Source organism: Eretmochelys imbricata, chromosome 2 (assembly GCF_965152235.1).
Source record: "Eretmochelys imbricata isolate rEreImb1 chromosome 2, rEreImb1.hap1, whole genome shotgun sequence".
Lineage (NCBI taxonomy): Eukaryota > Metazoa > Chordata > Testudines > Cheloniidae > Eretmochelys > Eretmochelys imbricata.
In genome coordinates, this window is record NC_135573.1 from 210391188 (window position 1) to 210405844 (window position 14657).

Sequence of the window (14657 nt, forward strand, 5' to 3'; positions counted from 1 at the left end):
GTGACGGGCTCGGTCACAGAGACCCCCTTGGGACTGTCACCGATGTGCTGAAAGTACCTCTGAGCCCCTTTTCTGTGATGGCTTGGGACTCCAGACATAGAAATAATGCATGCAAACAAATATGATGAACACACTTGGTAGATCATAAGCTTTGTAATGACACCTTACAAGAGACCTTTTGCATGAAGCATATTCCAGTTACATCATATTCACACTTATAAACATATTTCCATAAAACATATGGAGTGCAACATCACACCCTCATTCTGAACTTACTGCCAGAGTCCTGGACGCTCTCCATGGTGGAGGCAGTACATGTAAAATACCTGTTTGTCTCTCGTTACACACCCTCCCAGTACCTTTAAACCATATGATGTCATTCATGGGTGTCCTAGCAAGGTTTGCGGTTCCTGGTCCCCAGGTGCCTGAAAACATGTTGGAGTGTAGTATTGCTAGCAGAATGCAGGTAGCCATATCTGTTAAAGTGTAGGTGTCTTGGCATTTAGCCACCAATGCCATGAGGTGATGTGCCTCAGTTTCCCCTTCAACACAACAGTGTAGGCCTGTTATGCTTTTGCTGCGATGCCAAGCTTCCAGGTATAAGATGAAAAGCAACACACTTGTGGGACTGTTTTGTCACCATCCCAAGCATGTATAAAAGTTTTTTCCAAAAATCAGGTATGTTACACATTTTTAAAAGGGTTTACCATTAGCATCAACTTCTTTGTCTTGACCCATAGATGAAGTAGAAAAAGACACAAGATTAACAGCCAATTTATGACGGACAGACTTTGTTCACATAGCCTGGCTTGCCCGGTATCTACTGCATTTTCCAATCCCTTTGTGTACCATGGTAGGTGCTCAGACACACATTCTCTTGCCTTTTTGGAGAAAGCTCTTAATTCAGGCATGTGTTTGAGGTTTTGGCAAGGAAAGGGTGCACTACAACCATGCCTGCACTTGGCCCCTCCCTCTGGAAACTCTTTGTGTTGATTTTACCCACTTGTGAAGTTTTTCTTCCTCCTGCCTTGAAGAGACAGTTATTTCTTACAAGCATAGCAGGAACATCTTTTAATGGAGTGCTTTGGATTGGTAAGATCCCCTTGGACATCCTACTCTCTGTTCCCAAAAGGTCAGCTGGGACGACTCTCCCCTCCAGGAGATCTGACCCCTAGTTTTCCCTTAAAACCTGATCCACAGGTGAGAGGTCTGGCATTTCAGATGCAAATCCTTCACCCTCCTCCTGGGGAATAGCCTCCCTACAAAAGGTGGGCAGACCCTCCTGTTCCCCCTCACGTTCCGTCTGGACTTTCCTCTCTGGGCTCCCCTCTGAGCAAGACATACCTGTGTCCCCCAAAAGGGAATGTGACCCTGATCCAGTCGTGGGCTCACAGCTATGACAGACCCTTCACTGGCCAACAAAATCCCCCCCCCCCCCCCCCGCTCCCCTTCACTCAGGTTGGGGCTTGCTTCCAGCTACAGAGTCCGTGGGGTCTGTTCCCACTGCAGCAGTTACCAGGATCCCAACTTCCACCTGTAGGATACCTGTCTTTGTGCACCTCTTTCCTTCTTAGCAATTTGCAACCTGTGCTGTTCTAGCTTCTTCTGGGCTTCACTCTCACCTATTTTGATTACTTTTCTGTCCCTATTTCCTTACGGGCTCAGAGGTAGTTTCAGCACATCACGTGACAGTCCTAAGGGGGTCTCTGTGACCAAACCTGTCACACACACTTCCAACTCCCTTCAGGAAGAGAAGAAAACTTGTTTGTCTGGGTATACCGAAAGGAGGACAGGAGACACTTGATATGGATTTAATCAGGCCACAATTTTATCATTAGAGGTGTCTGGGACTACCCAGCAGATAAAAGTGTACAGTGCAGCACGCAACTCCATGTTCATTCAAATAACCACCCGGGACTTCCACCAGCCCCCTTCATTTTCCATCCAGGTCCCCCAGACAACATTGTTTTCAACTACTGGAAATGGCCCACCTTGATTATCACTACACAAAGGTTCCCTCCCCCCACCCCGTGCTCTCCTGCTGGTAATAGCTCACCTTACCTGATCACTCTCATTACAGTGTGTATGGTAACACCCATTGTTTTATGTTCTCTGTGTATATAAATCTCCCCACTGTATTTTCCACGGTATGCATCCCATGAAGTGAGCTGTAGCTCACGAAAGCTTATGCTCAAATAAATTTGTTAGTCTCTACGGTGCCACAAGTCCTCCTTTTCTTTTTGCGGATACAGACTAACATGGCTGCTACTCTGAAACCAGTCATGGCTTGGACGTTACCATTCACCCCCCCCCCCCACCCTCGTAGGATGGTTAAGGTGGGCTATACGAAAGAGGGCTTGGCTCCCTGCCATACCAATCACAGGAGCCCTAAACTCCCTCCAACATGTTCTGTTCCTTTAACCAGCACTTCCTTTTTAAGTCCTTTACAAGGCCATTTATCTGGTCACTGGAGTATTCGCAGTGGACATCCGCCCCACACGTCCTGCTGTAGGGGAGGCAGAAAAAATCCACTTCACCTAGGCCAATCTGGTGGTCAGAGAAAAATTCCTTCCGAGCCCCCCTAAAAGAAGTGACTAGCTCAATGCCCACAGCAGGTCCTGACCAAACCCGATATTCACCACCTCAAGGGGAGGGAGGAAGGATGGGTGCTGACTTGCCTGCTGCCTGGAGAAAGGGCTTTAATGCCTGGGCTTGCACCTTTTCAACCTTTTGCCCTACCTTCCCATGGGATGAGTCAGTGTGCCAAGCTGACCCCCACCCACCTTTTTGCTGCCGTTTTTGAACTCCTCCCCCCTCCCCCACCCCACTCAAAGCACTGCTCCCTTCCTCCAGCAAGCCCGGACACTGTCTCCCCTGCTTCAGATGTGGTGCATTCTCAGATAATCTATGCTGCTTGAAAAATGGATAAATATAATTGCAAATTGTAAATAATACCTCAATTTTCACTACACGGTTGAGAAATAGGTCAAATCTGGCAAAGACCATATTAGATTGGAAATCCCATGGTTTAAATTCCTTGCCATTGGTGAAGTAACTTGCCAACTTCTCTCTGTGGCTAAAGAAGAAATTCTTAAAGCTCCTTAAGGTATGTACAGCTATTTGCACATGTTCTAATGTTTCTTCAATTTCTCCTTTCAAAAGATCTTGTGGGGAGAGGTATGATCTAGCCTACAATTTAAAAAAAGATAGGGGAAGAACAAAAAAGTCACTGCTTATCAAAGCTAGCCATAACTTCAGTCAAAAAGACACTTACCCTCTATACAAGTGCTAACAGTATTTAAATTAATTATAATATTTATATATTAATATATTAATAATTAAAAATTGTTAGGCCTAAAAATTCTAGCTTGTCAGTTTTCCCAAGTTACATTTAAGATGACAAACAAAAACAGGTTTTAAAAATCAATATTTGCTGCAGCATATCATCTCCTCAAATGTCAAATTTGTCATGTAACCCATGGAATTAAGCCAGCCCTGGTGTGCTATCTTTGTACACAGTCACAGTGCAGTGGTTTGTTCATAGTGGGGGGAAAAACACAAACAAAAACAGATCGGCAACACTTGGGGAAAATTTTACTAAGTGTTAGAGACGGGTTTATCTGTTTATTGCTAAATTCCTATTTTAGCTCTCTAATCTTTATTACACATACTGTTAGAACTGCCAGCCTGAGACTGGTATGACTTTTTTATTTTGTAAGTTACTGGACTTTATATTAAAAAATAAAAAAAAAAGAGGAGGCTCATTCATGGACTCTTTAGCTATTCAAAATGAAAACCAGAAATAGCTGTGTCATAGGAACTATTTTATTATAGGTGGATCTGGCAGCACCACCAATAATCATGTTGCCCAACACTTCCCATTATTAGACCCTGCTACTTCTAACTGTACAAAACTTTACTTGTTTTCCATAAGAAGCTTTCCATATCAGGCTCAGACTGAATGTTTATTCATTTCTTCAAGTTCTGCAAAAAAAGGTTCTGCCATTTCTAAGTGTGAAATAAAGACATTGTTTTATTCATGTTAAAAAATTCTTACAAGTGTTTCATTGAGATGCTCTTGCACTTCTGTTCTTTAGAGCAGGGACCTGAAATTTGGCAACGGAAGTCACCAAGTTGTCTTTTGTTTTCTCCCTGAGAATGCAGCCAAATCTGACCGAATTATAAACCTTGGAAAATTGCCATTTGCACATGCTCAGTAGAGCCTTTGGAGAAGGAGAAAGGTATCCTGACTCAAATGCAGAGGGTTGAGAAGCAGAGCAGCAGAGGCAGGAAAAGGGATAAGAAAAGGGAGAACAGGAATAGGTCAGGGGACAGGAGCAGAGAGAGAGAGGGACAGGCTGGGTGCGGAGCGAGCAGCAGGGTCTAGAGAACACTCCCCTCAAGACTAAATTGAACCCAGAACTCCTCCAACCCAAAGTTCCAACTGTGCACAAAATAGTTAATGATCATGTAATTAAAGGGTGTCATAGCACAAACACACAAAGGTTGCACGAGCAACCTTAATTCTGATATTTCCTAACTTTTGAATGCTTGACTTTGCAACCGTAACATTCTAACATAGCTTTTGTAATAATTTTGCATATAGACTCCGGATAGAGTTACAGAGGTTTCAAGATAGTAGATTTCTAACTATAAATATTTTTAAATAAGAAGTTAAGCAAATCATGTAATTATCTATAGTTGAATTTTTCTTTAACAGCAAAAATTGCAAGGCAAAAAACTTTCTTTGTGAAATAGAAAGCAATTTCCAAAGAATCTAAGAAATAATTTAACAAAATTGTAGCCTAACACAAAGGTTGCTTATCTATTTTGCTCATTACAATAGTGACCTGGACTAAGCCTTTACCAATGAGATTTCTATTACATTTAAAAAGTTATTCTCAAAATGCCCCACTGAAATTAATCAGAGTTTTGTCTGAGTATTAAATATGAGATGAGGCTCTTTTTACAAATTTACTGGCTTTTTCAACAAAACATAGCTAAGTTTAACTATCTTATAGACAGCATTCCTGTATATGACTGTTTATTCTCATTGTCTATTTTCATATTAAGTACTTTACTCTAGTGAACCATTCAGTACAACCAATCTAATCAAGGCTTCACTAGGCAGATAGCAAATATATTTAGTCTCTTGAGGTTATTACATAACTGTGTATGGTTACATTCAAAGCCCCTGAAAAAGTATTTAATTATTAGCATTACTCTATTAAAACTGGTACGGTACAATTAATTAATAACACAGTAAATATATTATTACTGACTCCTTTAATGGCTAAAGTATTGCATGAAATAACTAGATAAAAACATTTTAAATACAGAGACAGAAGCCCATTTTGACTTTCAGTTGACTTGAGTAATATAGGATCAGTGCATGGTAAAAATATCTACCTTTTATGTAAGCAAATATACTGTTAAAATAAATAAAATAACAATAATAAATAATAATAATTTGTACTTCAATAGCTCCTTCCATCAGATTACTTCAAAGTGCTTCACAAGCATTAATGAATTAAGTCTCACAACATCCCTGTGAGGTATGCAAGTATTAGGATCTCTATTTTACAGATAATAAAACTGAAGCACAGAGTGGTCAATAAAGCAGCTCAACATCACAAACTGAGTCAGTGACAGAGTTTGGAAATAACCCTGATATTTGGACACCCAGTCCTGAATTATTAAAAAAAAAAATAGATGGGACTGCTGTAAAACAGTACCAGGAGACAGTAGTCTCACAGTTAGACAGGAGACTGGGTCCTACTGTCAAAAAGCAATCCAATACCTACACTGATCCACAGACCTACCACTGACCCATAAGTTTCAGTACCACTTTGGGCACTCAGGTTCCACAACAGTGAAATGGGGATTATAACGACAACTGGGGTGTTGTAAAAATGATGCAGCTGACATCTGTTAAGAGAACTAACAGCCTTGGATGAAAATTCTCTGTCTATATATAAGAGTAAAGCATTATTGTTTTTACCTGGTCAGGCTTATTCCAATTTGATGCAAACTTGTAATTAATGGTTGTTATATCAGATCTAAGAACAGAATGTATTAAATTTGTATACTTCAAATGAGAAGTTACCCACACAACAGACTGGGAAAAACCCGGCTCTGCTGCTATCTCACTTTTATTTTTCCCTCACTGCTCCTCTCTCCCAAACAGAGAACACATTATACTCCCACCCCCAGTTATTTTTCATTATTTAACTCCACAACTCTCTATGCCTCTACTTTGCAGCCAGCATAGAAGTGGCCATATATTCTTTGAGGTTTCCTTTCAAGTCAGTCAGCATTACTTCTAATTGGTTCCAAGTGTTGCTGCCTATTCTGTCAGAGATCAGAATTAAGAATCACACCTACATCATTAACACTAGTCTACTAACAGTTCTCCTTTTAAAATAGAATCTGTCTTCTATGTTTGGAGCATTCATATATACTGTGGTTTCTGTGGCCTCTGCTTTTGGGTTTTTTTTTTTCTGTGGCCTTTGGCATATGTTTTTTATTTTAAAAAACATGTTGGTAGCAATAGTAAGACTAGATTAATTACCCTGTAAATACAGAATAAAAAAGGGAGAATGTAATAATAGTTACTGCAGGAAATCTAGAGCATTCAGGAAAGCTTCAATGGAAACATGAACATTCAAACTTTGTAACTCAGCCTTCCAGAATCCAGCATAAACATAGTAGCAGGGACGGAGATGGCATGGAAAAATGAAGGCATGACAAAATGGGGACAGGCCACTGAAAAACCTAATCTATAAATAAAAATAGACAGGGAATGCTCAGTAGCATAGTGTTGTTTAATGTGGGAGACAAGGTAGATTTCTGGAGCCTAATTCTCTTCCAAAGGCTTGGCTACATGACTGCATACTGGCACAGCAACCACTGTTACCTTCTGTCACGCTGGTATCACATCTTGCATTCACAAAAATAACTGTATATTTTCTTCTGGGGTACAGGTGCTCACACCATTTTTTTCCTGAGAAAAGCTGAGCACCACTACAATTCCACTGCAAACATGAAATCCAAATATTGCCGCAGCAACAGTACACTCGGTCCTTCCAAAGGTGTCTCCGAGTGGTCCTGCTCCCTGTTCAGCAAGAACTCTGACAAGTCTCTGTCTTTATGGCATAAATCAGGAGTAATGTCCAGCGTGAAAGGAAAATCAGTTCCTTCATTTCTCATTCCCTGGCCAGCAGGAACTTAGAATGCTGTGGCAGCTGTGCACCCATGCTCTGAAGTAGGCTAGGGAGTATCAGTTTCTCTTGTGTTTCTCAAAGGTGACTTTTTTGGCCAATTAACAAATGCTGTTGACTGTTTAAGGGAGTCCTGGCTGGCCAGGAGAACAGTGTCCACAACACTGGACCTCAGGAAATGGCTACGTTTAAAAGTACCACTATGAACACATGGCTTAGCTCCACTGAAATATGTTAGGCTAGGAGAGATGTTTGAATGGAAAAGTGGGAAAGGCCAGTATGTTTTACATTATTGGGGCTTTCCCTGCTAAATAGGAAGGGTTTATTAATTGTGGGAATATAGAAAATGCAGCATTTCAAAGTCACTCACTGACAATTTGCTTGCCAATTCCATAGTTTCTTGATCTGAGTAGCTTTTATCACGTTTGCAATTTGATAAAGCAAATAGCGGGTGTAATGATAACTAAGAAAAGAGACATTAGACCCACCTGGCAACAAAAGAAACAACTTGCTGAGCACCGCATAATTTTTGAAGAATACTTTTTCTTCTTTATGCAGAGATTATTGCATTTTTTAAACAAAGAACTTATGAAATGGCAGCACAGATAGTTCTAATTATTTGGCTGTGCTGCAGGTTTAGTAGCAAAATGGTAATTGGAGATCTCTGCGGAAACATGATTAATCTTCTAATTGTGCTACTGTCATAAAAATAAAGGGAAGGGTAAACACCTTTAAAATCCCTCCTGGCCAGAGGAAAAACCCTTTCACCTGTAAAGGGTTAAGAAGCTAGGATAACCTCGCTGGCACCTGACCAAAATGACCAACAAAGATTCTCTCTCTCTGTGTGTGATGCTTTTGCCAGGAACAGAAAAGGAATGGAGTCTTAGAACTTAGTAAGTAATCTAGCTAAATATGCGTTAGATTCTGTTTTGTTTAAATGGCTGATAAAATAGCTGTGCTGAATGGAATGGATATTCCTGTTTTTGTGTCTTTTTGTAACTTAAGGTTTTGCCTAGAGGGATTCTCTATGTTTTGAACCTGATTACCCTGTAAGGTATTTACCATCCTGATTTTACAAAGGTGATTCTTTTACTTTTTCTTCTATTAAAATTCTTCTTTTAAGAACCTGATTGCTTTTTTCATTGTTCTTAAGATCCAAGGGTTTGGGTCTGTGCTCACCTATGCAAATTGGTGAGGATTTTTTATCAAGCCTTCCCCAGGAAAGGGGGTGTAGGGTTTGGGGAGAATTTTGGGGGGAAAGACATTTCCAAGTGGGCTCTTTCCCAGTTATATATCTGTTAGACGCTTGGTGGTGGCAGCAATAAAGTCCAAGGGAAAAAAGGAAAATAGTTTGTTCCTTGGGGAAGTTTTAACCTAAGCTGGCAAAAATAAGTTTAGGGGGTTTTTCATGCAGGTCCCCACTTCTGTACCCTAGAATTCAGAGTGGGGAAGGAACCTTGACAACTATTTATTAGAAAAAACTAACACACACTAAATTCATTCTCTTTTGTTATTAGCATACTACTTACTGACTGGCCCTTATGTATTAGATACACATAGTTTATGATTTATATTTTGAGCTACCTGGTTAATGAACAGATTGCAGAACTCTTGAAGTAGAACTATTATTCGTGCAGGCACGCTGTAAAACTGGGAGTGACTCCAGATTAGGCAGATGGTGTGAAACAAAGGGGGAATTAAAGCCTGGATCTTGGGGAATTCTGTCTCCTTAAGAAACTGAATGTGTCTTCTCAGGGGTCTCAGGTACAGTTCAATATCTTGGGCTTCCATCAGTGCTGTAAAAAGAAAAAAAGAAAACGCTAAAACTTCAGATATGATTGTTTCTAAATCAGCTTGTTTACATTGAGGAATGAAAAATTATTCTAGTCTAAAAGGAAAATATTTTCAATGTATTACCTGTAAAAATTAGAAGAAGGTTTATCACAGTCAATGGAGGAGATTAACTTTGTAAATTTAATCATAATTTTAATTTTTCCCCACACATATAAAAAATAACAGTTCTTACCCAGGGAGAAATATATGTATGTTTCTGGGGCATGAGACAGTATTGTAGTGAAGGTATAGAAGCTCAACCACACAGCACAAGGCTCAGACAACTCCCTGTTCACCAGTTCTACTGCTGGGAGTTAGGGATCTGTGCATCACAACTCTTTCTTTTCTGTCTGTTTGTTCCCCCTGCCTCACCCAACCAGCTTGGAGTGATGCAGAAGTTACTGCAGACCTACATTTTAAGTAATAGGCATGTGCAATTCCAACAAGTTCTCATGATAGCAAGAGGGACAAGTCAGAGGCCTGTAGTCTTCTTTAAAAATTGTGTTTGCTGGAGAAGCAGCATGTTTCCAAACCGTGCTCAAAAAGGAGTGTGTTTGTGTGTTGCTGTCTATATCAGCAAAATTAGACAGTCAAGAAAGAAGTCTCCCTTCCTATCCCCTTTGCATTAAGATATTAAGGGACACAACATGCCACACCAACATCTTTCTCATGAGCCCAACTGGTAGGATCTGTGACTATCTTTGAAAAGAGAGCAAGCTTTGGCAGTCACATAAGCAGTCCTTTAATACAGGGAAAGGCCTCTGTGACCTTGTAGTCCAGAGGTCTGTAAAACCTCAATGGGATTACAACTGCTGAGGATATTTTCTCCAGAGTAGAGCCCATTGAGTGACACACTATGTGATGGAGTAGGAGCAGCTCTGTAATAATGTATGAGTACTGAATGTTGACCTAGTTATTGGGATAGCGTACGAATATATTTGGTTAATGTAATAAGGGGCTGTGAGGGAAGTTAAGCCACTTCATCCCAAACATTTGAAGGATGTTTTGAGACAATGCCATGATAGGAAAAGGCCTGCACAAACCAAAGACCAAAAGGACTACAGCAGTTTAAAAAAGGGACTGTTAAGAGATGGGGGAAGTGTTCAGGGGAGCCAGCCTAAGGATGCCATGTTGACACTTCACACTCAAATTGTCAATTCCAGCATGAGGAGATGTACCCACACTACCTCTGATAGAGCCAGTACACAAAAGAGAGTGTAGCTGCCCCAAATACACACCCATCCAAGATACTATAATATACTCAGGGCAGCTAGTCCCTCCCATCGCTCATGCCGACACAGCTACACTCTATTTTCACTGCACTAGCTCAACAGAGCTAGTGCGGATACATCTCCTCAAGCTGGAATTTACACCTTCAACTGGAAGAGTAGATATACCCTATATACCACTCAGGTTTCTGAAGAGGTTAAGCCTGCCTAGGTTACTATCAGGGGCTGGAAAGACTTCAGGTAAGATAGACGTGCATGTGGATTGTTGGTTGTTTTAAAATAGTTTTTCTCTGACATTTTGTTCCAACTGTTAAAATAAATTCTGTAGGCGGGCTGTCACACTATATTCACCACTGGTCACAGATACCTAAAGGGAAAAACCGCATGACCAAGAACTGAATTCTGGGTGAGTGCCACAGGCGCCGACTTTCCAATGTGCCGGGGGGGGGGTTCGATCCCTGGCTCTGCCCCAGGCCCCGCCCCACTCAAGTCCCCACCCACACCCTGCCTCTTCCCACCCCATTCTGCCGCCACCCCATGCGCACCATGTTCTTGCTCCTCCCGCAGGGAGGAAGGAGGAGCTGATAGGGGGTCTGCCAGTGGGTGCTCAGCACCTACCATTTTTTCCCCTGTGGGTGCTCCAGCCCCAGAGCACCCACAGAGTTGGTGCCTACGGTAAGTGCTATTGTTACGGTCATAAAAAGCAAAGAGGAGCAAACCTACATGTTAGTAGTGAAAAAGGAAGCTAAAGTAGATAAAATGAAAAATTGCAGCTCAAGTTCATGTTGTAAAAAAAGTGAAAAACACAGACAAATACAGCCCAAAGGAGTGGTTCTCCAAATGGGATCCTCTTCCAGGCCAGAGTCAGAAACCTTAGCTTGGAGTCAGTTCACCTGATGCTGCACCTCAATACTGAGGGAATCTCAGCAGCCAAGAGGGACATCCTCCTTCAGTCAGCCCTAGAACATGAAGCACATATCACCTTGCTTCAGGGAACACACTATCACTGACACTTAATTATCAATTCCTAGCTTTGCTGTTGTATCTCAGCTTCGTCATAGGCAATATGGGATGGGATCCTGCATCAGAGAAGGTATTCCAGCAACTCCTGTCTCGTCAGGTACAAATGATGTTATAGAAAGTCAGGCTATAAAAATGAAGGACCTACTCTTTTCCTTTGATTCGCATCCGTCAGCTCAACAGCGATGATGGGGCCAACTGCAGTCTTTAACCACTTTTTATCTTGTACCAGCTACACAGCTTTGATCTTCTTTAAAAATGGTTTTGTTCTGTCATTCTTAACTGTGTCCTCTATCCAACACATCCTTGATCTTCCTCTATTTCTAGTTCCTTGCACTCTGGTACGTATCGCCTTGTATGGTATCCTTTCCGGGTGCTTTCTTGACATATATCCAAACCATTACAGCAACCTTTCTTGAATCTTCTGTAACAGCCTTATTTCTTGCCCTGGCTATTTTCTTATCTCTTCATTTTTTATCTTTTGCAGTCTTGAAATTCTCAGTATTCCCCTCAGCCAGTTCATGTCTGCAGTCAAAACTTTTCATTCATAGGCCTTCCTCATACTCCAGCATTCCTCCCGGTACAGTAGTATCAGCATGACAGTTCTCTCATGTATGCTGATTTCTGTTTTTATAAGAATGTCTTTAGACTTCCAGATGTTGCAGTCTTCTGAATGCAGTAGCATCTAGTCCAATTCTTTTTATGTCGTCTTCACAATTCCCATTCTTCGATACCAGTCCAAGGTACACAATTTTTTCCACTTCATTCTAGTTCTTTGTCTCCGAGTATGATGTTTACCTTTTCTCATATCTTCTGTGGTGGTGGGGGGGGGTGCCCCACCCCCATGCCAGATTGGGCTACAACAGGCCAGAGCGGCTGCGCAAGGTGGCAGCCAATCAGGGAGGGCCTGTTAGAAAGCCAATCAGGGCCAGTATTACAGTCAGTCAATCAGAGCTAGGCTAGGCCCTATATAAAGGCTACCCAGGAAGGGAGCAGGCCTGTCCCTGAGTGAAGACGACCAGCACCCTGGACAGCGCAGTGCTGGGCAGGCTTGGGGGAGCTGAGGAGAGCTCCAGCCCAATACCCGCCAGGCTGCAGGCCCTGATAGAAGGGCCCACAAGATGCAAGCGGGCCAAAGGAGAAGCGGCCCAGGGAGGAGAGGTGAACAAGGGGAGTGAAAGAGGGCAGGGAAGCTGCCGCCAGAGGGGCTGAGTATGGTGAAGGTAGAAAGCCACAGCTTGTCTTACATCCTGTGTACAGAGACTGGTCTCTTCTCTGCATAAACAGGACTTGGGATAAAATATCAGCAGTTGAATGTCCTGATTGATGTGGACTTTAGACATGATGTGGACTCAGACTTCAGAGAGGAAGTGAGGGTGGGGATACAATGTAACTTTGTCCAGATACAACACACCACCATATGTTGTGGGTCAGCCCTGAGGACTCTCAGTTCCCCTACCCTTCTGGCCAATGTGATTGCCACAAGGAACGATATCTTGAAGGACAGATTGAGTAGTGATCAGGCTTGAAGGGAGGGTCTCCTTACATATTAAGCACTAAATTGAGGTCCTAGGATATGACATTATCCTACACTGAAGGGAACCGGTTAAGGAGGCCCTTAAGGGATCTTGCTGTCATAGGATGTGTGAAGCCTGACAAATCTTCTACTGGTGAATGGAATGCCATGATGGCATCTAAATAAAACTTGAGCTCAGGGACAGTCCCATAGATTTCATGTTTAATAAGTAGTCGAGGATGGATGCCAGGGGAAAAATAGTAGGAGATATAGTGTTTGAAGTGCTTCCACTTCTGTAGTCAAGTCCTATATGTGGTAAGTTTCCTGCTATTTAAAAGAACCAGCTGGACTTTGGGAGAATGCTCCTGCTCTAGGCCCAAGAACCATTGAGGAGCCAGGCCTTGAGGTGCAGGGATGATATATTGGGGAGCATTATGGAGTCTGACTCCTAGGTCAGGAGGTCAGTCATTAGAGGACATGCAGAGGCAGACATGTCACCAGATGAATTAGGGTTGGGAACACCTGTCCCAGCCATGCCGATGCTATGAAAATTATCGCTGCTTTCTCTGGTTTCAGTTGCCCCTTTCTTGGTTTCATTGAGAATTAGTCTCCATTGCTGGAAGTAAGTGATCAAAGTATCCATGTCTTGGCTGAGATTCCCTTCAATCTTGTGGAAGTTGTTTCCAGTGTCAGCAATATAGATATCAGCATACACATACTTCTTGGGCTGCATTTCAAAAAGATCATATGTGTATATATTGAACAAAAAGGAAGCCAAAACTGACCCATGTTAAAGTGACTGACTCTCTCCCCAACTTGCAGGATGAAGCTTCGGTTGTTAATCATACCTTGAGTGAACCACATCAGCCTACAAGGAATACAGTCAGAACCTCAGTAACGAACAGCTAAAAGAAATCTTCTTGCTAATAAACCCATCTAGATTCAGACCCAAGAACAGCCACTGCCATTCCATTTAGTTGTCATATACCTTGGAGTAAAACCTCAAACATAGCGTGACATACTGGCCTTACCTGCAACACCTGAAAATGAAGTTCTCTTCCCATGCTGCCTTGATATGAAAACTGAGGAACCTCCTGGGGTACAGATTCTTTGGTCCTTCATACAGCTGTACTGGCCTTGGTGTTTGCTCCAGCAGAATACTACTCTGCCGTCTGGGGGTGCAGCTATCACACTTAACTTGTCAACATGGAGTTGAATTCAACCACTTGTATTATAATATAAGTGGCTGTTTGAACTATACACAAACCTTCAATTTGCATGTACTAGTAAACACAGCTCTGCCAGATCTTCGACAAGATGCCATTACTGTTACGTCTGCCTGGAGAGCAGTGACAGATGAACCAACCTATTAAGTCTCTGGTTGATTGATGCCTCATTCTGAGACAGAGAACAACACTCTGAGCCAACTCAAAAGTCTGCTTGTTTTCACGGGAGGAATCCCATTTCTGGTCTGGGATGTGACACCACGGCCGATCTCTCGACATCCCTTTGCTATAGCAGTTGACACACTCCAGGACAAGAGTACTACTGGCCCTTTAGCATGCATGGAAAGCCAGCACCACTAGGGAGCTGAAAACTACGTCCTTACAGTGTGGAAGCATCGATAAGTAAATTCAGGAGCTCATTGCTGTACCTGTCTCCTTGTCCCCTTGATCAAAGATCCTAGACTACTCAAGATAAGTCCCAGGCAGACCGCGAAGCGCTACAAAAGGATCTCACAAACCTGGGTGACTGAGCAACAAAATGGCAGATGAAATTTAATATTGATAAATCCAAAGTAATGCACATTGGAAAACATAATCCTAACTATACATATAC

The 14657-nt window shown here is 42.2% G+C and overlaps 1 protein-coding gene across 1 annotated transcript in view; it reads right to left on the reverse strand.

The window, feature by feature from the left end:
• DNAH11 (dynein axonemal heavy chain 11) overlaps positions 1–14657 on the reverse strand; it is a 293766-nt gene that overhangs the window by 260065 nt on the left and 19044 nt on the right. Inside the window, exons 6-7 of the mRNA XM_077808745.1 lie at positions 8805–9016; positions 2956–3189 (exon numbers count right to left, since the gene is read on the reverse strand). Coding sequence (XP_077664871.1) covers positions 2956–3189; positions 8805–9016 — 446 coding nt within the window. The remainder of the gene's footprint in view (positions 1–2955; positions 3190–8804; positions 9017–14657) is intronic.